This window comes from Pistacia vera, unplaced genomic scaffold (assembly GCF_008641045.1).
Source record: "Pistacia vera cultivar Batoury unplaced genomic scaffold, PisVer_v2 Contig614, whole genome shotgun sequence".
In the NCBI taxonomy this organism is placed as follows: domain Eukaryota; kingdom Viridiplantae; phylum Streptophyta; class Magnoliopsida; order Sapindales; family Anacardiaceae; genus Pistacia; species Pistacia vera.
Window position 1 is genome coordinate 414,867 of NW_022196462.1, and position 25,000 is coordinate 439,866.

At 34.2% G+C, this 25,000-nt stretch overlaps 1 protein-coding gene across 1 annotated transcript; it reads left to right on the forward strand.

Moving 5' to 3' along the window:
- The first annotated feature begins 1,981 nt into the window (after positions 1 to 1,981).
- Positions 1,982 to 13,831, forward strand: LOC116110783 (probable leucine-rich repeat receptor-like serine/threonine-protein kinase At3g14840). Its single transcript, XM_031397000.1, has 31 exons — positions 1,982 to 2,195; positions 2,279 to 2,426; positions 2,551 to 2,622; positions 2,810 to 2,881; positions 2,999 to 3,070; positions 3,199 to 3,270; positions 3,408 to 3,479; positions 3,607 to 3,678; positions 3,796 to 3,867; positions 3,951 to 4,022; positions 4,117 to 4,188; positions 4,334 to 4,405; positions 4,526 to 4,597; positions 5,031 to 5,102; positions 5,193 to 5,264; positions 5,406 to 5,480; positions 5,626 to 5,697; positions 5,790 to 5,858; positions 8,683 to 8,730; positions 8,881 to 8,928; positions 9,240 to 9,260; positions 9,372 to 9,386; positions 9,462 to 9,514; positions 9,602 to 9,966; positions 10,032 to 10,230; positions 10,335 to 10,457; positions 10,544 to 10,659; positions 11,095 to 11,296; positions 11,487 to 11,727; positions 11,809 to 11,959; positions 12,055 to 13,831. Exons 1-31 carry the CDS (start codon positions 1,982 to 1,984, stop codon positions 12,262 to 12,264), a joined length of 3,306 nt encoding a protein of 1,101 aa, XP_031252860.1. The 3' UTR covers positions 12,265 to 13,831.
- Positions 13,832 to 25,000: the final 11,169 nt, after the last annotated feature.

Consider the following 25,000-nt stretch of genomic DNA (forward strand, 5'->3'; position numbering starts at 1 on the left):
AAGCTATAAGCTAAAACACCTAAATTTCATAATTCAATATTCATTGTATATATTTTTGCCTAATAATTTTTATCTGTGATTGCAAAAACAATACGACTTTATTATTATTATTATTATTATGAGTACAAGGATTTTTGAAGGAAAAAAAGTGGAGTTCTACTACAATGTCCATAACACACATTAAATCTCTTCATGATAGTTTAACTAATGTAACATTATCCAATAACGTAACACTTCTTTAAGAAAGTAACCAAAAAAACAAAGGCGTTAATAGGTTGTGTGTTGGATCCCATATTGGGATCTCATACCCACAAAGTGTGGTACTTAAAAGCCTAGAGGCTCTCTCACCAGGCTAGTCTTTTGGGTTAGACTCTCCTTTGGGCTTAAGTTTTGACATTGTCAATGATAGAATAGTGTTTCTCTTTTATATAAAGAAATAGAAATTCCAGGAAGAATGAGAATTGAGAGGTTAAGGGAAGATAACTCTTATTGATTATTGCCAGTTAAATCCTAATTATTTTAGCCTTTATATAGGCTTAGAGCATCTCCAAATGACTCTTTATATGACCCAAACTCTTTATTATAAAGAGTCTATCGATAAAAACAAGAGTCCAACAGACTCTTTATCTTTAAAATATAAATTAGAGAGTGAGTTTGGCTCTCCACATTTAGAGAGTCAAATTTCACTCTCTATCTTCATTTTAATTAATAAACTACAAGTTCTTATGCATTTTATTTATTAATTCTTTCTCTCATTAAGTCTTTTTCTTGAAATAAAGAGCATTTTCTTAAATTTAAAGAGTTTATTAGATTTGAATAAAAATTGTGTTCTTTATATTTTAAAATTAATGAAGATACTCTTTATTTATATGAAAGATACTCTTCAAAATAAAGAGCACCATTGGAGATCTCTAAATGACTTTTTATATGACCCAAAATATTTTATCCATAAAAATAAGAGTCCAATAGACTCTTTATCTTTAAAATATAAATTAAAGAGTGAGTTTGACTATCTACATTTAGAAAGTTAAATTTCACTCTCTATCCTAATTTTAATTAATAAACTACAAGTTCTTATGCATTTTATTTATTAATTCTTTCTCCCATTAAGTCTCTTTCTCAAAAATAAAAAGCATATTCATTAAATTTAAAGAGTTTATTGGATTTGAATAAAAATTGTGTTATTTATATTTTAAAATTAATGAAGATGCTCTTTATTTATATGAAAGATGTTCTTCAAAATAAAGAGCACCATTGGAGATGCTCTTACAAATAAGAGAACTTTTATTGATTATTTTCTGCCAGACTAATTGTTTTAGGCTTTATATAACTTTAGAGCATCTCCAAATAACTCTTTAAATGATTTAAACTCTTTATTATAAAGAGTTTATCCATAGAAATAAAAGTCCAACAGATTATTTATTCCTTAAATATAAATTGAAGAATGAATTTGGCTCTCCATATTTAGAGGGTCAAATTTCACTCATTATCCTAATTTTAAATAATAAATTACAAGTTTCTATACATTTTATTTATTATTTATTATTTATCTCTTCTATTAAGTTTTTTCTTGAAAAACATATTCTTTGTCCTAAAATTTAAAGAGTCTATTGGATTTAAATAAAAAATTTGTTCTTTATATTTAAAAATCAATGAAAATGCTCTTTATTTATATGAAATATGCTCTTTAAAATAAAGAGTACCATTAGAGATACTCTTACATATTATATTCTAATTCTAGAAGGACTTTAATTGTTTAATTCTAAAGATATTCTAATTATTCTAATTAGATAATAGCATAATTATAAAATGACTCAACATAATTATCCTAATTCTATCCTAATTAAGAAAAAAAAAAAAATTCCTACCAATGTGGGACATTCTAGGTTACTTTCCTTGAGTGACGACTTTACAGCTAGTTTTCTACTACACTTTCTTCTCATAAATAGATCCAGGTGAACCAAGCTCAGTAGCAGAGAATATGAGACTGAGTGAGCTGAAAAAGAAAAAGAAAATTATGAATAGAAGTTGTCTGATGCTTCTTACCAAGTCTGTTGATCCTTTAATTATTCTGTTTCTCCTTTGTCAAATTGCAGAGCCAGCAACGGACAGTTCTGCAGGGCCAGCAATACCGCCTTCTGCTGGGCCAGCAATACCGCCTTCTGCAGGGCCAGCAATACTGCCTTCTGCTGAATGTATTATCTAATCTCTCTTCCTTAATAAATATTTTCAGTAAATTAACATTTATTAATTCAGTTTATGTCAAAATATTTGGCAGCTGAGGCTCTTTCCACAATCATATTCAACTTAGTTTTAAGTTCGTCACCACTTGTTTCAGAATCCTATTGTGACGAGGAGCACGATCTTGGTTATGGCAAAGTCATCAATTGCACCAATATCAGCAATACTTGGCACATCACTCACATGTAAGTTCTAAAGAGCATATCATTGCAATGTAAGCTTGACTCTGATACAATACAGTCAAATTGATCCAGGATCCTTATCATAACTAAGGTTTTCATGTAAAATTCATTCATACTTGTGGAACAGAATTTTGAGGAGTGTACCTTTAGATGGATATATCAGTGCTGTTGTGAAAAATCTTAACTACCTGGAGATGCTGTAAGTATAATTGCTTTTAATCATTTCTTTTCCCCTGACTGTACTCCCCAGTAACGTAGCTGGGCTCTCTCACATTTGCCACAGAAAGAGAGTAATTCCCTCTCTGGGCAATAAGAGGTACCAGCCCGGAATCATAGAAATAACCTTTGGCTGAATCTTTGGTTATTTTTACGTCCAAACTCAACAGTGATCTATCCAACAACAATCTTTACGGTTCCATTCCTCCCGAACTGGGGAGTTTATCTCATCTTACTCACCTGTAAGTGTTTTTCTATACTACAAGTTCAATGATAATTTTTTTATTTGAGTGAGATTAGGGTGAACTCTATGTTACAAACATTGCTATAATGAGCCAGTGGGTTTGTATGATGATCAGAAACCTCGCAAACAATAAGTTGACAGGGTCAATACCTCCGAATTTGGGGAATTTGACGAACCTAGCCATTCTGTAAGTCTTGTTATAGAAATGAAAATTAAGGCTTTTAGATCCGATTAATTTTCTCCTAGTGAATTTATTATTATGGATTCTATATGCTACAAACTTTGCTATGATGAGTGGATTTGTGTAATGATCAGATACCTCTACGGCAATCAGTTGGCTGGACTTATACCTACGGATTTGGAGAATTTGAAGAAGCTAGAAACACTGTGAGTGTCGTTATAGAAATAAAAATCAAGGTTTCAGTTCCAATTAATTTTCTCCAAGTGGAATTATTATGAATTCTGTGTTACAAATTAACTTCACAATAATGAGCCTTTGAATTCGTATAATAATCAATAATCAGGGACCTCTCATATAATCAGTTGACTGGACCTATACCTGAGCGTCTGGGGAATTTAAAGATGCTAAAAACACTGTAAGTTTTGTCGCAAAATGATCGTACATTAATGTTTTTAGTTCCTGTCATTCTCCCAGTGGGTTTATTATGAATTCTATGTTACATTACTATAATGAGCCTTAATTTGAATTCGTATGATAATCAGAGACTTCTCAAAAAATCAACTGACTGGAGCTATTCCTAGCCATTTGGGGAGATTGGAGAAGCTAGAAACACTGTAAGTCTTAATATTGAAATAAAAGTTTCCTAGTTCCATTTAGTTTTCTTATATAAAGATAGAGATATGGTTCTATCCATTCCTTTGTCTTCTAATAATTCTGCTTTGCCGTCGCAGCTACCTGTTTAAGAACTTTCTCAATGACAGCATCCCACCATCTTTTGGTAGTCTTTCATCTCTGGAAGACATGTAAGCATCTTCAGAAACAAAGTACTTTCCTTATTCACTTCATTGGATTTGCGTAATCTCATGTTTATGGGTTTATTATGCAGGGACTTATCGTTTAATAGGCTATCAGGCTCAATTCCTGGTGAACTTGGCAAACTTGGCAAACTCGAGACTTTGTATGAAATCTTCTTTCGGTCTCTCTCTACTGCACGTCATAAACAAATGATTCTCACAATCATTAACCCCATTATTTCTCCATTTTATTCATAGATATTTTAAGGAGAATGAACTAAACGGTGCACTTCCAAAAGAACTTCGAAATTTAAGCCGTCTTGGGACTCTGTAAGTATATCTAGGTGGACGTACAAGACCAAAAGGAAGGATAGGATGATTTTTTAGTAAAAGTTTTTTTTTTTTTTTTGTTTTGGTTCCTGGAACAATGAATTTGGGTCTTGACCTTTTGGGAGTGATTATAATGTTGTTGCAGCTCTTTGTCATCCAACAATTTCACTGGGAATTTGCCCGACGAGTATCAAAATATTACGACCATGAAGTATTTGTAAGTGAGCCATCCTTTACATTGTTTTTGTTCTTTTCAGCTTGCAATAATTTTCTATATATTCATCTTTGTAATAATTTTCTTCCTCGGCAACTTGTAGCTAATTAATTTCTTTTGCAGTTACGTCGCCGGGAACTATTTGACGGGTCCGTTTCCCAAATTCGTTATTAAATGGGTCAATCTCTCTTCCCTGTAAGCCTTTTTTACTGTATTATATATCTAAATGTTAATCAATATTTCAGTCATTCTAAATTTTGACCCTAATGATATAAATCGAGAAATTGTAGCCATAATGAATCCGGATCTCGATCATTAAAACTTTTCAATTAGGATACAAGTCAGGGCTGATCACCGATGCAGCCTGCACCGGTGTAAGCCTTTTGACATTGCAGCGCAGGCTTGCTGGTTGGCCCGATGCATCGTCGGCATTGATAAAGGCCATGGGTTGGCCATATGACAATGGGTCAATGGCCAAACTCAATGCCATGCAATGAGTCGGAGTTATAACATGGTTTCGATAGAACGGCGTGACTATATAGTTTTACAATAGTAAGTCTTTTAGGATGATTAATTATAGAGGAACAGTCAGCTTATTGCATTTTTGGATATTCTCCGTTGCTCACAGAGATCTCGGAGGAAACAATTTCGAAGACAATCTGCCTTCGGAAATTTTTACAATGACTAATCTTCAGACTTTGTAAGAAAAATTCAATCTCGTGCTTTTTCTTGTTGCAGAAATGAACTCTTAGTTATTGTGATACTTTCTGGCATGTCTTTGTTGTACCAGGAGGGTTACTGATCTGAACCACACCGGTTTTCAGTTACCAATGTCAATTAATTTGACAAACATGGGTACTCTGTAAGTAGTCCAATTTATTTGTTACACACCATATATCTATTCCTGTAAATTGTAGGAATTTTTTTTTTTAGATCCTTAATTTGTATATATTAAGTTATCTGACAGATCCTGAACTCCAATTGATTTGACTAATTTTCTAAGGGTACTGCGGAACTGCAATATCATCGGTCAAATCCCATCATTTATATTTGATGAGAACACATATATGAGCCGACTGTACGTCTCTTTCCTGATAAAATACAAAGTTTTTGTTTAGATTTCTTCTGTCGTTCTAATGATAACTGTTCATTAAGTCACTAATAATTTATTCGAGTACCTTCAATGACTAATTATTCCAAGATATTATTTATGTACATTGTAGTGACCTGAGCTTCAACAAGTTTACTGGTGTGATCCCAAATTCCATTCTGAATCTGAAATCAAGTAGTAGCATGTATGTGATAACTTTTCTTGATCACCGTCAATCTATCTCTGTTCTCCTTCATCACTAGATTCACTGACGTTAATTGGCATCTTTGGTTTCAGGTTTCTTTCCGGAGATGTGATCAATCAGGCAATTCTCCGCTGGATTAATAACACAGTAAAATCTAAGGGGTATATATATATATATATATTTATATATATAAGAGAAGTTAATAACACTTATTGCATCAGGTTGCATGAACTTTAATTTCACCGTAGATCATATTTCATATAGTACAGACAGCTGTATATGGTTACACAGTGTTGATGAATCCTCTTGTCACCCGTATATATAAGTTTTAGTTCTAAATACCTTACCTGACTAAAAGTCTAAACTATTTAGTAAAAGTCTAGCATTAATATTTGGCAACTTAATACATTGAACTTGACCGCCAGAAACCTTTAGATTATAGGTAAATAAAAGGTGCAAGTCTCAATAATATTAATTAAGCTTCAAGACACCCTTTCTAGTTAAATTATCACTCCACCTAAAATGTTAAGCTAATAAGTGTTGGAAGCAAGATGCGCACAAAACTCACAAGGAAAGAGGAAATAGAAGAGGAATTAACAAATCAAACTTCTCCCTTCTTCGAACATAGCTTGAGTACATGGCTATATATACTACTCAAAAGAAAACTTGAGTCTAAATTTAAGAACATATAATGCTATTCACATCCACTTTACGTTTTACAAACCAAATGACGAAAAAGAAAGAGAAAAGTATTAAAGTAGTGAAAGAAGAAGAAGACGAAAAATAAAAATAAAAACTGGAAAAGCAGACCCAAGAAAAAGGGGAGGAGAAACAGACTGCAGACCAATAACCAACAAAAAGTGGGGGAAAAGTAGGGATTTTTTTATTTTTTTTTCAAAACCAGTTTTAGTTAACTGGTTTGACATTGCCCTTAAACCGTTATCCAAACCGGAAAATCAGTTTTGGTCATTTTTGTAAATCAAAACCAAACTGGTTAATTTGGAAAACTGGTTTTTTGGTCCGTTTTCTCGGATTAGTTCGGTTTTTATTTTATTTTTTAACCCTAATGGAAACCTTAATAATAAGATTCCCTTTTTTGTCTCTAAGCCAAAGAAAACGATCTTCCATAGTTATTTTGCAACCATTCTCCATAAGCTGCCCAATACTGATCAAAATATTACTTTTCATTTCTAGAATGTAATAAACATTAGGAAGAATCTTATGGCTCCCATTCTTTGCCTCAAACAAAATTGTACCTTTACCCTTAATCTTCACCTTTGATTCATCACCAAAGCGCACATGTCCCATCACTTTGGTGTCAACTTCCGCGAATATGTTTCTATCGCCTGTCATGTGGTTGCTAGCTCCATTGTCTAGGTACCATAAACTCTTGTCATGACTGGATACTTCTTTAAGTGTAAGGAGTAATGCAGGCTCTCCCACATCTTCATTGTGCATAATGAGCTTTGTCTCCTCTTCTACTTCCTTGGTTGGACACTCCCAAGAATAATGCCCATATTTTCACAAGAATAACATTCAATTTGACTTGTGTCATTCTTTACTTCATTGTATCTTTCATAGTTGCCTCTTCGTCTTCCTCTTCCACGTCTTCTTGAATAATTTTGATTTCTTCCCTCTTGAGAAGAACTTTGCTCATCTTTTCCTCTTCCACGACTACGTTCTCGTCCACGACCTCTTCTACCATTTTTATAAGCTTCTCCTTTGGCTTTCAATGAAAGCTTTGGTTGCAACGCATGCTCCACATGCTCTTGCTTGCCTTGGTTCATTCTTTCTTCATGGGCCTGTAAGGATCCATTTAATTCGTCGATGGACATGAACTCCAAATACTTAAGACTCTTCAATGGCTACCACCACATGGTTGAATTTGGAATTAAGAGAGCGAAGAATCTTCTCAACAACACAAATCTTTCTCCAAGCCTCTTCTTTTGATTCACCACTGTCAAGACTCTTGTGAAGTAATCAGAAATGGATTCACTCTCTTTTATCAAAAGAGATTCAAACTCGGCCCTTCTTCACTTTTTCAATTCCCATGACGGAATTTCGAAGAGTATCCCATGCTTGCTTGGAATTGGTTTCGTTGGCACATATTATCGTCTAGGCCTTGATGAACAACAGTAAGCACACATTAATCCTTCTTCCTTTCTTTCTCCAAGGCATCATTTTGAGCTTGATTCAACTCCTCCTCATTTTGAGGTTTTACATAACCTTTTTCAACAATCTCCCATACTCCTTGGGAACCAAGGATAGCCTTCATTCAAATTGCATGCCCAATTCTCATAATTGTGCTTGACGAGTTGTGGATATTGGAAAGAAAGAGTGGGTGCTTTAGAAGACATTCTATTTAATCAAGGCTTTGATACCACTTTGTTGGAAGCAAGATGGGCACAAGGAAAGAGGAAATAGAAGAGGAATTCACAAATCAAACTTCTCATTTCCCTTCTTCAAACATAGCTTCAGTACATGGCTATATATACTACTTAAAAGAAAAATCAAGAGTCTAAATTTAAGAACATATAATGCTATTCACAACCACATGACATTTTACCCACCAAAAGACATATTTTGGTTTTCCTAGTTTCTCGGTTTCATTTAATAGTTAGTAGTAAATTGATCATAACCTGCTCAAATAAAGATCCAATTGATGAGTGATTTAAAACTTTGAAATTTAGACCGACAATGCTTTAATTTGACATATTATACACTGAATTTGGATATAGACTCTTAAAATTCTGGTTGAAAATTAATGTTTTGCAATAAAGTCAAGTTTAATTTTCAACAATAAGACGGATTCAATAAATGTTAATATTTAGTCTAATATTGTCATGTCATATGAGCAAACATAAAAGTACATTTCTGCTTATAGTAGAAGGTGCATGTCTGTGACCATATATACTTGTTACACATTATACAAAGTTAAAGAGAAATTTCCACTCTTTTGTGAAATTATTGATTATTCTCTTGCAGGGGTATTTCATACAATAATTTTACAACTGAAGAAGCAGCAGTAAAGAAGTATGTGAAAGGAAATAAAAATACAGAATCAAATCTTTGCTATTCTTTTCTTCTACTTTTTACTTTTCTTAAAATTATTTTTGCCTTTCAAATATAACTTAATTATAAAAGAATCACTCTTCTATGAAATTCCTGATTATTCTGTCGCAGGGGTATTTCACACAATAATTTGACTGTTGAAGCAGAAAAGAAGAATGTGTAAGGAAATAGAAACACAGAATCAATCTCCACTGTTCTTTTCTTTCTTTCTTTCTTTCTTTCTTTTTATCCCGAAAATTCTTTTTGTATATCAACTATCACTTATAAAAGATTCACTTCATATTTCATGGACTTGTTTGCATGTTGCTGCTGCTCAACGGTTGAAACAATTATAGGTATACTATATCTTCGTCATTAAAGTAAAAGATATACATGTGTATCTGCTAAACTATCTACCAAGTATTGTAATATTTTATTCTCATATCAATAGAGGAAATATATCATAAAATCTGTAAATTCTCATCTTGCAGGAATCTTTCAAATATAAATATGTAAGGAAATTCCATCGTTCTCCCATTCTTTTCAGCTTTAAATTTTACTTCTGGATGTCTCTCTCTTTTTAATCTTTGCATGGACCTGTCTGCATGTACTGCTGCAACCAGTGAACCGAATAACAGGTGAGTCCATATCTTCAATATTCTGCAATTAATATAACCCTGAATTTTTCTCACCAATTGAATTGTGTTCTTTAGGGAATCCCTCAAGCAGATCATGGATAATCGTTGTGGTACAAGAAAATCCAAGTGTACGTTTATTCTTCAGCAAGCACACAATTTGAGCCTTGATATGACAAAAATAATTTTAATTATACTTACATTCTTGTTTCTTTCAGACCATTCTTTGTTTATAAATGCTGGTGGCGAGCGAAAAAACTTTGAACAAAATGTCTTTGATGAAGATAATTCAACACTGTTAACTACTTTGTATGAAAATTCAGAAAAGCCCTGGGCTTATAGTTGTTTGGGAGAGTTCGAATCGTCAAGCGATTCCACAAATTACATACAGAACGTTACATGTGGAACTTCTGTTCCTGAGTTATATGTTAAAGCTCGTATTTGCCCTCAATCTCTAACATATTATGGTTTCTGCTTACACAATGGCCATTATAATGTGAAACTTCACTTCGCTGAAATTGTATTTGCAAAAGATGAAGACTATAGCAGTTTAGGGAAGCGAGTTTTTGATATATATATTCAGGTAATGCTTTAATTCATTATGCCAATTTTCAGTTTTGCCATCTACTAAGGAATTCTCCATTACAGGGGAAGCAATTAGGAAGAAATTTCAACATAAAAAAAAATACTGGGAATACTCCAAATATGGAGTGGATTGAAAATTTCAAAGATATTTATGTTCATGATAATCTACTGGAGATCCGTTTATTCTGGGCCGGAAAGGGATCTAATTATGATCCGCTTGATCTGAATGGACCTCTCATATCAGCTATTTCTGTCACTCGAAGTACAAATTTTCACACTTGCCCTTCTGTTTAATTTTGTTCAAATTCCCATTTTTATGACTATGCTGACAGTATGGTTCTTGTTGCAATCTACTTTTGTATTCAGACATCAAACCATTACCGATAGCATGGATTGCGGTTGCTTCTGTATTAACTGGACTTCTTCTATTGGTTCTTGTATTGGCTTTTATGTGGAGAATGGGATATCTGGGAGACAGAGAGTTGCGTGGTAATGTGCAATAAATTCAAATGACAAACTTAAATTCTTTTGTTAAGACAATTTTAGTTATGCTTTTATTTTTTGAATCTGTGTAGTGACAAAGGTGGAACTCCGAGGCAAGTCTTACACTATTAAACAAGTGAAAGATGCAACTCGAAATTTCAGCCCTACGAATAAGATTGGCAATGGGCGTTTTGGGATGATATACAAGGTTATACTTTAATTATGTTGGGATGAATGTTTAGTATGTAAATAATTTATACATTTGGGCACTTTAGAGCATCTGACTCATTATAAAGAGTTTATCTATAAAAACAAGAGTCCAATAGACTCTTTATCCTTTAAATATAAATTAAAGAGTAAATTTGACTCTACACATTTAGAGAGTCAAATTTTACTCTCTATCCTTATTTTATTTAATAAACTACAAGTTTCTATATATTTTATTATTAATTTTATCTCCTATTAAGTATCTCTCTTATTTATTAAGTCTAATTTAAAGAGTCTATTAGATTTAAATATACATTTCGTTTTTTATATTTAAAAATCAATGAAGATACTTTTTATTTATGTGAAATTTGCTCTTTAAAATAACTAGTACTATTAGAGATATTCTTATTTATTACTGCTCTTTGTTTTGTGTAAGGGTCAATTGCCAGATCAAACGGTAGCTGTGAAGAAGCTTTCTTTTCAATCAGACATTGATCAAATAGGAACTGAAGTCTATGCCTTGAAACAGTTAAAGCATGACAATCTTGTCGAATTGTTGGATGTTTATTCCAAAAAGGACCTACACTTGCTGATTTATGAATATATGGAAAAAGGCTCACTTACAGAAGTATTGTTTGGTAAGTTTTCTTTTAGTCATAATTTTTATTTTTTTTTAATTTTTTTACTTTTTATTTTTTTTTTTTTTTTCTTTTTTTTTTTTTTTATTTTATTTTTTTTTTTTTTTCTTTTTTTTTTTATGTTTTGTTTTTTTTATTATATTATTTTTTTTTTTTTTTTTAACAACATTAATGTTGTTAATTTAAGCAGATGAGTCAAATTTTAAAGAGACACTTGATTGGCCAAAGAGAGTTAACATATGCCTTGGAATAGCAAGGGGTCTAAAGTATCTACATCAAGATCATACAAGTGGTAAAGTTGTTCACAGAAATGTTAAAGCAAGTAATATTCTACTTGATGGAAATCTTAACCCTAAGGTTTCGGACTTTGGACTGGCAAAGCTTTATGACGAGGAAAATCCATATCAGTTCATTAAAGAAATAGGAACAGTGTAAGAATCATTTGCCATTTCTTTTGAATCAAACTAACAAGTTATTTGTGCCATTTGTATGATTCCTTGTTATTGTTTTAGAGTAAATATGGCACCTGAGTATGCAATGCGGAAAGCCATAACAGACAAAGCTGATGTTTATAGTTATGGAGTACTTCTGCTTGAAATAGTTAGTGGAAAGAGTAATTCAAAGAGCCAAAAAAACCAAGAGAACGATTATCTTTTAAATACGGTGAGGGATATAGACCAAATTTTATGCAGAGCCAAGTAGTTGAGTTTTCAGATTCCATTGTACATTTGAGGGCTTACACTGTTGCAATTATGCAGGCTTGTGTTTTACATTCAGAGCAAATGCTTTTGAACTTGGTGGATACAAATCTGTCTGGAGAATATGATAAAAAGCAAGCTCTTAAAATGCTGGATTTGGCTATACAGTGCATTAATCTTTCACCTACTCTGAGGCCTACAATGCTCGAAATTGTGAGTGAGCTTGAGCAAATTTCTAATGTCAACGCTCTCCCTCAGCTTGATTTTTGAGCATTTGGTTTTTATCAAAATCGTTTATGGAATAGGCTTCCTACCTTTGTCCTTGTCTCTTTTTTTGAGGTTCATGTCATCATTTCTTTTATTTTCTTCTGGTTCCTCTGTTTTCTGATTGTTTTCATATTACTCTGTTAAAGAAGTTTTACAGAAGTCATACCATTCTGTGGAACCTCAAATTAAATTGATAATAGTGAGTGTGATTGTCAATAGTAGTTTTTCTGAAGGAAAAGACATATTTCTCGGAAGAAGGTCCACAAAGTTTCTGTTTTTAAGTTCCTTTGCATGCCATTCAAAGCTGAAGATCAATTTGTCACATCCAATCACAAATGTTAATACAAGATCTAACAATTTGTCACAAATTCAATTTAAAAACCCAGTCAGTCCCGCCATTAAAGTTATAGAATCTTCAAACTTAATTCCTTTCTATTGTCAGTCAGGTTCTTTGCTTCCTATTAGAATCTGTCCCTTTTGTGCCTTTAAATTTTTAATTTTCGTTGTTAAGTCTTTACAACTTAGTGCAGCAAGAAAATTAATGCTCTCACGTTAGCTAGAGAGTCAGATTCAAACCTGTTTCTTGCAAACGTTTACAACCATACTCTGTTCTTCTCCGTGCTAACATTTCTATCTTCTCTTTGCAAGAAATAAGACCTTAAACTTTTTTCTGTTTTGGGAGCTCTTCCGTTCTTTCTATCACATACGTTCTTGAAAAGTTAAGGTATGTGCTATTTCGAAATCCCTTTCAAATTTATAGCTAAGTTCTTTGTTTGTTTGTCCATTAAATGTTACCCAAAAAACATTCAAAAGTTGATTTAAGCCATTAATCCGTATACGTCAAATAAATTAGACTTTTATTGATGAATACTAAAAATTAAAACAACAAAACTTAATAATTCAGATTTGAACATGAATTCACAAATAAGATTCGAACGGAAGTTATGGCGACAGATGCTATGATTAAGACGCTGACAGATAAGGTGTTCAGGCCTTTAATTAATCGAGCTCAGTTTGCACTTGATTTTAAAGATCAGTTTGAAATAAAATAATGAAGACAAAGCTTGAGCTTATGACAGCCTTCCTCTCCTCTGCTGACAACCTCAACTCATCATCAGGAAGTTGTTCAAAGAATATTGCCTAATATAACCATGCCACGTTATACATAAATTGAACATCAAATGGTCTTATAACAAAGTCTCATATATGAAAATAAATCTATGGCCTAATTAGTTTTTTCTTCGAACTTGTCTGGACCAAATTGATAAAAAGAAAACAAACGGAAAGATCAAGGAAGTCCACTCTGTAATCCATTAAAATATCACTAAAAATGCTCCAAATCATGTAGAGGGAGTGTTGACCTTAGGTGAAAGATTCCTTAGAGCATTGGACAGAATTTGATACTTGGAGTCTTGGGTGCATCTGCAAAGTTCAAAAGTTCAGAAGGCGCTTTAATAAACTCTGTTTGGGTTTAAGCGTAAAATGTAAAAAGCTTAGCAAAGTGCACCGTTTTGTATTGTAATATTTGTGTGTATATAAAACACACCGTTTTAGCTTGTATCCCCAACTATAAAAAGCTGTAACTGTTCTTACTCATTTCAGTTAATGAATTTACACACTTTTACTACATTTTTCTTTCTTCTACACGTTCTAGAACTCTATTCTTTCTTGAACTCTCCCAAACTATTTTCATGGTATCAAAGCCGAGACAAACGTCTATGGCTAATCTAAATCCTAAGACACTTAATTCTTCTAAATCTGAAATCGAACAAGCTGGCTCCGCAAATGCTACTAGCTCAAATGCTTACTCATCTTTACCAACTCTTAATGTGAAATTGGTAGAGAAGAATTAAGCATACTGGCGCTCACAAGTTCTACCATCTCTTGCTGCTTACAAGCTAGATGGCTTCATCACTGGTGAGTCCCCTTGCCCTCCCATGTTTCAATTTGAGAAATTGATAGATTCTAAGCAATTAATGAAGAAACCAAACCCTAGATATTTTAGCTGGAAAAGAACTGACCAATTCCTTGTGAGCTGGTTAAATTCATTAATTTCAGAGTCCATGTTAGTCACGTAGCAAAATGTACAAGTGCTTACGAAATATGTGTTGGTTATAAAAATATAAAATGCCAGAAACGGTATCGTTTTAATATGTGCTAAAGCACTGCCGTTTTGTAAAGAACAGTTGTATAAAAAGGGAAGTATCTTCCCTAACTGTATTTAATTTCTGTTAAGAAGACAATTTCATTTTTGCTCCTTTCAATTACTCTCTCAAATTCTCTCATTTTCCCACATGGTATTAGAGCCTTGACTCATGTCAATGGCAAACACATTCAATTCTTCATCAATGTTTAACGACATTGAAGAATTGCTTTGAAACTCAGCTAATCTCACATCTTCAGCTCTAGCTTCCAGTCTACAGGTTATAAACCCAAAATTAAACAGTAACAATTATCGTTTCTAGAGTTCACAAGCACTCTTTGCCGTCGATTCCCATGAACTTGAAGACCACTGGCTCGATAAGGTTCCTTGTCCTTCACCACTTATTAGTTGCAACACTATATTAGATGACAATTTAGGTGAAATGTCTGAAGGAGTTAAGGCAAGTAAAGATTCATTCGATGAAAAGATTAATCCTGCTTACATTTTGTGGAAGAAAACAAACAAATTTCTTGTAAACTAGCTCTTAGCATCGATCTTTGAGACCAAGTTTAGCTATGTTTCTAAATTTCGATTTGCGAATGGAATCTGGGTAGCTTTAGAAAATGAATTCATTACAGACTCAAAAGCTAGAGCCCTTCATCTTAAAAACTTACTACAGACCACACAAAAAGGTAATCTTAGTATCGGAGAATATATCAACAAAATGAAAGAAATCGTTGAAAGTTTTTCTACAAGTGGCTCTATTGTGTCAGATGAAGACCTTTTGCAATTTTTTTTGGATGGATTGGGACCAGAGTTTGACACAGTTGTTGTGAATCTCACCTCTCGACTTGAATCTAAGATAGACAAAGTCACATTACAAGAGGCACAATTTCTTCAATAGAAATATGAGATTCGGTTAGACTGATTTAACTTTACAAACCTATACAACAGTTATGCACTTATAGCCTTAACAGGCAACTCTACTGGTTCTTATGATGAATTTGACAGTGTTAATGTCTTGGCAAATCAACCTGTTGGAAGTCAGCACGCGACCAAATCTACTGAGTCTTCTGTTCACAATAGTGTACCTTCGTTGATATCTCTTGAGAGCCCTCATTATCCTCAAACCTATACTATTCCAACTTCATCCTCATATATACCATATGAAAACAATGCAGTTAACACTCGATCTCTTGGTTCTGTGGTGTATGGTCGTGGCGGAGGAAGAGGCAATGGAAGAAACAGATTAATCTATCAAGTCTGCAATAAAACAGGCCATTCTGCCGTTTAGTGTTATCATAGGTTCAATGCAACCTATATTGGTTCCTTTTCACCTTCAGGCAATGCTCCATCACATTATAATGGCTCTCCTCATAATGGTGGATAGAACAGATCTTTCTTTGCAAGGACTCCACATTCAAGTAGTGCTAGTCTTTAGAACTTTTCTGGTTACCAGTCACACTTCCATTCTCCAAATGGAAGCAATGTCCCTTCTTTCTCAAATTTTGGTATATCTGGTCCGCAGATGCCTGGCACTACTACTCCAACTCAATTTATTGGTTTTAGTGTTCCTAGTCAACAAACAGCAATATCAGATGCTCAAGCTCATTTTGCAGCTACTAGCTCAGCTTCTAATCATCATTTTTCCTGCCCATTTCATCATAGTCAACACACTCAACATGCTTCTCCTACTGCTCTTGCTATAGCAGTGACTCCAACTGATCCAGCTTGATACATGGACTTAGGGGCCACTGATCATGTCATATCTCACTTGGGAAATCTGAATGTCAGCAAGCAACATGAAGGTACCGATCATCTACAAGTCGGCAATGGTGAGTGTCTCAATATTTCTCATACAGGTTGCTCATTTTTACCAAGTCAATTACATACAAAGTGTTTACATTTAAAAAATATATTGTGTGTTCCCTAAATTACAAAGAATTTGCTTATCGTATCTAGGTTTACCAAAGATAATGATGTAATTATAGAGTTTGATGCCAATTCTTGTGTTGTTACGGACAAGCTAATCAAGGGAGTTCTGCTGCAAGGGAGACTTAAAGGAGGGTTGTATCAATTACACATCCCATCCACACTCACTTTGAATTCCCTATAGACCCTCATTTACTTCTTTGTTTCAGTCTCCTAGTCTCACCAATCTTTTGTCTCAATATGGTAGCCCTTTGTGTCAACCTAAAAATTTTGTGATGAATATTCAAAGTGTGTCCAATTATGTTCCAGAAATTGTCCTGCTATGTGTCAGCCTCTGGTTTCTAGTGTCCACATTAATGCCTCTGCAATGATTGATAAGAATGAGTCTAGCTCTGTTTCAAAAGCTAAGTGTTCAGTTGCTTGTAAGCCTTTGGCTTCTAATGTCTCAAACAATAAATTTCATTCTTTTACTGTAAACTCTGGTGACAGCACAGTTCCATCAACTGTCTCTTCATGTAATGAGCTTAGCACTAATAAAATTTCCAATAACTTGCTTACTGAAAATTCTAATGTGATACTTGCTCGTCACTGCCAAAATGTTGTTGTAGACAACTCCACTACTACTAATTTTAATGCTTCCAGCTTTAATATAGCTGCTACTTGTTCCACTTCTCAATCTCATACTGATGTTGTTAATAATTCGTTGATTCTACCATTGCAATCTTTGCTTGCAATTCTAATAACACTACTACTGTTTCTAGAGATAATGTTGTGTGCCTAACTACTAGTAAACAATATCATGATCACATGTTATGGCATAAGCGGCTAGGTCATCTTCATCCTATGAGTTTACAAAAAATAATTTCTGGATTTTCAAAATAGCACACGTCTTCATAATTTAAGCTGAGTACTCCACTTTTTTGTGACTCTTGCAAGCTAGGAAAATTACATCATACCAATTTTCCTCCTTCACAATCACACACCACTTTTCCTCTAAAATTAATGCATAGTGATGTATAGGGTCCTGCCCCTTTGCCTCTATAGAAGGGTTCAAATACTATATTCATTTCTTAGATGATTTCAACAAATTTACTTGGTTATTTCCTCTTCGCACTAAATCTGAAGTCAAATCAGTGTTTATTAAGTTTCACTACTTAGCCGAAAGACAATTTGGATGTAAATTCAAATGTCTTCAATCTGATCAGGGAGGCTGATTAGGGAAAGTATACAAAGCTTTCCTTACTTATCTCATAGATCAGGGCATACAAATCAGGAATTCTTGTGCATACATTCATCAACAAAATGGCAAAAGTGAGAGAAAACATAGGCACATAGTTGAGACAGGTCCAACTCTTTTAGCCCATGCATTCATGCCTCTTCATTATAGGTGGTTAGCTTTTGAGACTATTGTTTTCCTTATAAACAGAATACCATCTATTACTCTTAATTTTGTTACACCTTACCAAAAGTTGTTCATCAACCTCTTATTTATGATACTCTTAAGGTCTTTGGCTACTCTTGCTTCATAACAACAAGTTAAATTTTCACTCTACAAAGTGTATTTTTATAGGTTACAGTTTGCTCTATAAAGGTTACAAGTGTCTTAAACCAGTTGGTACCATTGTTATTACACCAAGTGTTCAGTTTAATAAGAGTGAATTTCCTTTTAGTACACATAAGTTTGTTGACAATCAGGTTTCTTCTTTAGTGTCTTAGTCCAATTCAAATACTATGACCTCTTTTCCTTTTGTTGTCTTACCATACCCCAGTTGTATAGCTTCCTCAATCCCTCCTACAATGCCCAAGGTAACACATTGTCATGATATCTCAACAGTTGGTAAGGAATCTACTTCTACTCCATTATCCTCTCCACAATTATTTCCTGATGATTCATCACCACCACTAAAAGAACACATAGCAACTAAACACATATCAGAATAACCTAATATTGTTAACACACTGCCTAATCCATTACACACCTCACCCTCTTTCCATCATAGCTTGTCTCCTAACTCAATATCACCATCTGCCACTATCCATCCTATCCCATTAATAAATACCCCTCGTCCTCCACCTATTGTTTCCTCTCTACCTTACATTACCTCTCAGGACACTTTACCCTCTTGTCTGCTTGAAGTTGATCTTACCTCCTCAAAGTTCCCTAGTGATCCACACATTTTCAAGCCCTTTGCTCAAAACACTCATCCTATGCAAACTAGAGCAAAATCAGCTGCTGCTAGTTCAAGTAATGATACCAAAACAATTCTTCCAACCACCTGCCTATCTCCTATTCTAGAGCCTAGTTCAATACTAGAAGCTCTTGATAGAAATGAATGGAAGGCTGTCATGCAGTGTGAGTATGATTCTTTACTCAAAAATCAAACCTGGAGCCTTGTTCCTCCTAGTGCCGACATGAATACATAGGGAATATGTGGGTTTTTTGAACCAAATTCAATGCTAATAGATCCTTGCAAAAGTATAAGGCTAGGTTGGTAGCAAAAGGATTTCAATAAACTTCTAGTTTAGATTACTTTAAAACTTTTAGTCCCATGATCAAACCTTCCACCATTAGGATTATTCTAACTCTTACAAATACAAATGGTTTGGATATTCAACAAATTGATGTCAATAATGCCATCCTAAATAGTGTTCTAAATGAAACTATTTACATGAAACAACCCCTTGGTTTTGAAGATTAGTCTCAACCTTCATTTATTTGCAAGCTTCATAAAGCTCTCTATGGCCTTAAGCAAGCTCCAAGAGCCTGGTTTGACAAATTAAAACATGCTTTTCAGCTCAAAGGTTTTCACAATGTTGTTTCATATTCAAGCTTGTTTGTGCTTCAACAATCTTCTGGTATTATCTATGTCCTTGTTTATGTGGACGATATTCTAATAACAGGCTCATATTCTTCATACATTACCACTCTAGTGCAGAATCAAAATTCTAATTTTGCATTAAAGACTCTTGGCTCTTTGAAGTACTTTCTTGGATTAGAGGCTAGTAGGACTTCCTCGGGCATCCACTTAAAGCAAACAAAATATGCTACTGATCTTCTCGCTAAGACCAGGATGTTGGAGTCTAATATCTGTCCCACACCAATGGTTACAGGTGTCAAGCTATTCCCAAGTGATAGCCCAATCTTTGACAACCCAAGTTTGTATAGAAGCACCATTGGGGCTCTTCAATATTTAACCTTAACTAGACCTAATATTAGCTTTACTATCAACAAGCTAAGTTAGTTTCTTCAAGCTCCAACTGATCATCAATGGCAAGCTTGCAAAAGGGTACTTTGATATGTCAAAGGTACACTGCATTATGAGTTAAAATTCAGACCAGCCTGTTCATTATTTGTGGAATGCTATGCTGATGCAGATTGGGCTGGTAGTGTGGAAGACAGATGATCTACTAGTGGCTACTGCATTTATTTGGGACCTAATCTCATCCAATGGAGTTCTTAAAAGCAAAGGTGGTAGCCCTCTCCTCCACTGAAGAAGAATATAAGGCTTTAGCTCAAACTGCTATAGAAGTGGCCTGGCTTAATAGCATGTTCTCTGAGTTAGGATTGACCATTCACCATTTACCCATTGTTTGGTGTGACAATGTTAGTGTAGGAGCTTTGACTACAAATGTTGTTTTCTATGCTAGAACCAAGCACATCGAAATAAATGCCCACTATATTAGAGAGCATGTGTTAGCCCAGAAAATTGCAATTCAATATGTCCCTAGTAAACTATAGATTGTAGATCTCCCCACCAAAGCACAGTCCGTAGCTCAGTTTGTCACTCTAATGGCTAAGCTGAATGTTCAAATTGATGATGCTCATGAGCACGATTCTATCTCAGTTACTTCCTCTTCAACTCATCAGTAATTTACCAAGATGTCTTAGTCACCTGATAATGAAGGTATTTGAACAAACTGCAATTATATGCTTCATTCACAAGCTCTGCATATCAGCTTACTTTGTCTGCTCAATTCATGTTTGATATGTTTGATGTGAAATTCTAGTTTGATTGCAAAATGTGTTGACACTTTTGATTGAGAAATTGCTCTGTTCTGAAGTTGGTTGTGTTCTGGAATTACTCTTTGTTCTGAAGATGGTTGTGTTCTAGAATTACTATGGTTGTGGTTGAGTTCTGATGTTGTTGTGAAATTCTAGTTTTGATTGCAAATGTGTTGACGCTTGTGGTTGAGAAATTGCTCTATTCTGAAGATTGGTTGTGTTCTGGAATTATTATGGCCGTGGTTGAGTTCTGATGCTGATGTGAAATTTTAGTTTTGCTTAGTTCTGATGTTGATATGAAATTCCAGTTCTAAAGTTGGTTGTGTTCTTGAATAACTATGGCTGTGGTTAAATTCTGATGTGGATGTAGCTATGGTTGAGCTCTGTTTTTACTGAAGTTATGGTTCAGCAGGAAAAACTCTTTCTTGTGCTAGTAAAATATAGTTCAGCTCTGGAAATTATGTAGTTTTTTTGGTGGAGATTATGCAATTTTTCTACTTTGGAGATTATGCAGTTTTTCTACAGGATATCTTGATACTGATCTAATGGACAATAATAATGGAGCTTAGTGATTGATATTGTTCAATTTGTATAATGCTAAGTGTTGTGTCTATGTGTGTTCTCTCTCATGTTGGCTGTGCACTACTAAATTTTTTGGATTTGAGATAGGCAGGTTTTTTGGCTCTAAATGTCCTTATTGAAATACCAGGTGTTATCATGAAAAATTAGCATAAGCTACGTGGCCTTGTTTGAGGGAGCATATTAGCCATAGAGCAATTGAAAGGAAGATCAAGCCAAACCATACGGTTCTATTTGAGAGGGAATGTTGGTTATAAAAATATAAAATGCAAGAAACGGGGTTGTTTTAATATGTGCTAAAGCACTGTCATTTTGTAAAGAATAGTTGTATAAAAAGGGAAGTATCTGCCCTAACTGTATAAAATTTCTGTTAAGAAGACAATTTCGTTATTGCTCCTTTCAATTACTCTCTCAAATTCTCTCATTTTCCCACGGAACACATTAGAGCTACACTTTCAATCCTTCTCAAAGGCACAGACTCTACATTTAAGAAATCTATTACAAACAATAAAGAAGCATTCTTTAACTATTAATGAATATGTTTTACGAATGAGAGAGTTGGGTAATGAATTGATAGCTAGTGGTGTACAAATCGGAGATGAGGAACTTCTCTTATATATACTCGATGGTCTAGGACCAGAGTATGATGGTGTAGTGGCAAGTTTGACCTTTACTATCAATCATGTAACTCTCCAAGAGGCACTAGTTGTACTCCATAAACATGAGATGCATCTAGAAAAGCAGACAGTGCACATCTGAACTTTCATGATCACTTGACTTCTACATTGATAGCTTCCAAACAAAATCCTACTAGCCTATCTCAATTCAATCAATCTGAGCACCCAACCATTGTAATTCAATCAAATTTGGCTCCATATCACCAAATGGGCTCTTATCCTTAGAATTTTTTAGCTGGTGGTACTCTGGGACCTACTAGTATTGGAAATTCAGGAAGTTTGGGAGGAGGAAATGTTAGATCTCCATATATAAAGGCCTCTCATCTTTTTACTCCCAATGCACAAATGTTCAATACTAATGTAATAAGGGGCGGAGGTCGAGGAAGAGGAGGCTATTTCAGGCTAAAGTTAATCTGTCGGTCTGTGGAAAGACAGGGCACTCAGCCCTCCAATGTTATCATTGTTTTTATCATGGATACCAAGGATTTGCAGCTCCTTGTTATAATACAACCTCTAGTTTTAATCCAGCCCTTAATGCAGCTCCTGGATTTAATCTAACTCCTCTCCTTAATCCTGTTGTGAATTCCTTAACTTCAGCACCACCTAATATCTCCTTGTGATCAACTGGAAATGAATCTGCACACGCATTATTTGCTAATAATGTTGCACAATTTTATCCTTCTTCACAATCGTATGGTGGCTTTCATGACTACCCCGTCCACACTCTTAGATAATGACCTCGATTTCTGCATGTGGTTGGATTCCAGAATTTGTCTACTCTATAGTCTTTCTTATAAAAAAAACTTTACGTCGACTTTCACATTGCTTTCTCTCTCAGCAATTTCATTTCACATCTTTAATACTGATCAATTTAAAAGTGGTAGGAGCACACTTTTTCTTACTCCTTTACTTTTATTGTTATAGGTGTGTACAAAAGACAAAATTATAAAAATAAATAATTTTTTCTTTTCATATTTTCTTTATCTTTTTACACACATCATAAAGCGAAAGAGAGTGTAAAAGAGACATGGTAAACACACATCACATTTTCTTTCATATCCTTAATTTTGATCCATCATAATTGCAAAACGCCAATAATTCACAATAGATGTTTTTCCTTGTCCTATGAGGTATTAATAATCCTTTCAAGATTAACTATGAAGGCTGCAGGATAATGGAGATCTAAGTAGTCCATATTCCTTGTTATCAACCATAAATAGAGACAAAAGTGGAGTGTACTTCTAGTAACGATAATACTGCTGGCCCGACCGAGTTGCGATTGATATCATAGATAGAACTATGTATGAATGGGTGGATAAATACACATACTCATTACAAAATCCTCACCACAAAATATGATAAAACTAAAAACAAACTTGTCGAATTTTAAATGTTTCAAGCCACCCAACTTTGTATTATTAACAAGCATTTGTTGTTATTTTTATATCTAATTATTCTACATATGAAAATATAACATTATTGAGACCAACTTTTCATGGCGTAGTGTGTAAATCTTATTATAAATTTTACAGTGACTATTTATATCAAACTCACTCTCAGTAGAAAAGTATTAAATATCTTTATAGAATTTTTAAACGAACTCTTTATACTTACGTTCAATACTATTGAATGCCTTTGTTTATTCCAAACAAGTTAGTGATCTGAAAAGCATCGGTTTTGCTTTCCCAAACTCCACCAACTTGCCATGTCTAGAAACTCTGTAAGTGTAAATTTCATTTTATTCTTGGTTATTTTGATATTACATATGGATGTTTATCACGTGCTAATGTTCAACTCAATTTGACCTGATACATTTTCTGCGGAGTATTGAGGAACTATCATAATTGCAAAGCGCCAATAATTCATAATAGATGTTTTTCCTTGTCCTATGAGGTGATAAGCTTTGTCCTAATTCCTCCTAAAAATCTAAGATGACCCCAAGGAATATTCTACTTTATTTCAAATTAAATTATCACCTTTGCCCCCGACTGTTTCAGAAAATATGCAGTTTTGAATTGCCTTACCCCCATTGAATCTGAAATGTATCAAGTTCCTCCCCAACCATGACACGCCATCAATAAGCCGTTGCATGATAAAGGACAATATAAAATTAAAGAGAAATTTACCCCTGTTTCGTTGTTTTTCAAAAGTGAAGAAGTTGACCATGAAGACAGTTTAAAATTTTAAGTGTGAGAAGACCAATTTTTCGATTTGCCCCTTACAAAATGAAATAAATGAACATCATTATTCTCCTTGTAATATGTATGATTGTAATGCTGATGTAAACGACAAGACAAATGGAGCAAAACTAGCTCTATAGACACTATGAGTTGAAGACAACACTAGCCCTACATGTGTGGGAACGATGTTATTGCTATGGATTGGTGTTGCTTGAGTTGTGTGGTTCTTGTAATGTTGTTTGATCAATTACTTGAGATATATACATGTTCTTTGTGTAAATGATAAAATTTACAATTAAACTTGTAAAGACATAATCTTGTGGTGTAAACCATTGACAATCATGATGAACCTGCCGAGTATTCCCTTGCGGTTGAGGGGGCTTTAGTAACATCTGAATGTTGTCAGAATATGCTAAGAGCTTGGGAGTGAGAATACTATAACTTAGGGGTGATTTCTCAATCCCTAATGTGAGAGTTTGCCTCTGTTTATATAGTGAGCCCGAAGGGTCTGATTCCTAGTAGGACTCGGAGTTCTCCCTTTGGAATAAGGTTAGATTTCCTGCCTTTATTGGTTCAGGTTTTCCTCTTTGGGTAGGATCTAAGATCTTATTAGAAGAGGAAATTGGCTAGAACTCAGGTCCCTATTATGGACTACTGTGGGCGAATGGGCCTGACCAGTTCAGCCTAACTCGTAAAGTAGCCCAACTCATTAAGCAGACAATTCACAAGGTAGTTTAAGCGTGGGCTCGATCGGAATTAGGCCAAGGCCTTGGGCCATGTCATATTTATGATGTTATTGGACCTCGTCAGATCTAATACGATTTTTAGCTCATACACTATGTTAATTTGCTTGGCTGGTTTTACAAATGTAAAAGATTAATATTCAAAGATTTATTAAAGTGGCATGAACCCTATATTGTATGTAATTCAAGAATTAATTGTCTTTTGCTCACCCTCTTTATATCCCACAATTTAATGGTAGCAAATTAATGGTCTCTTTTGAGCTAAGAAAATGCAGTCTGTAAAATGTTTACTTAATAACAATGTCTATATTAACCAACGCATTAACTTAATAATACCATAAAGATAAACTTACAAATTTTATTTAACAATGGACCTGTAAAACGGTAATACCACCATCAATCATGGCATATTATCATTTATTTAAGAGTGTTAGGAGCATACTTTTTATGACTGTTTTACTCTCATTATGACATGTATATAA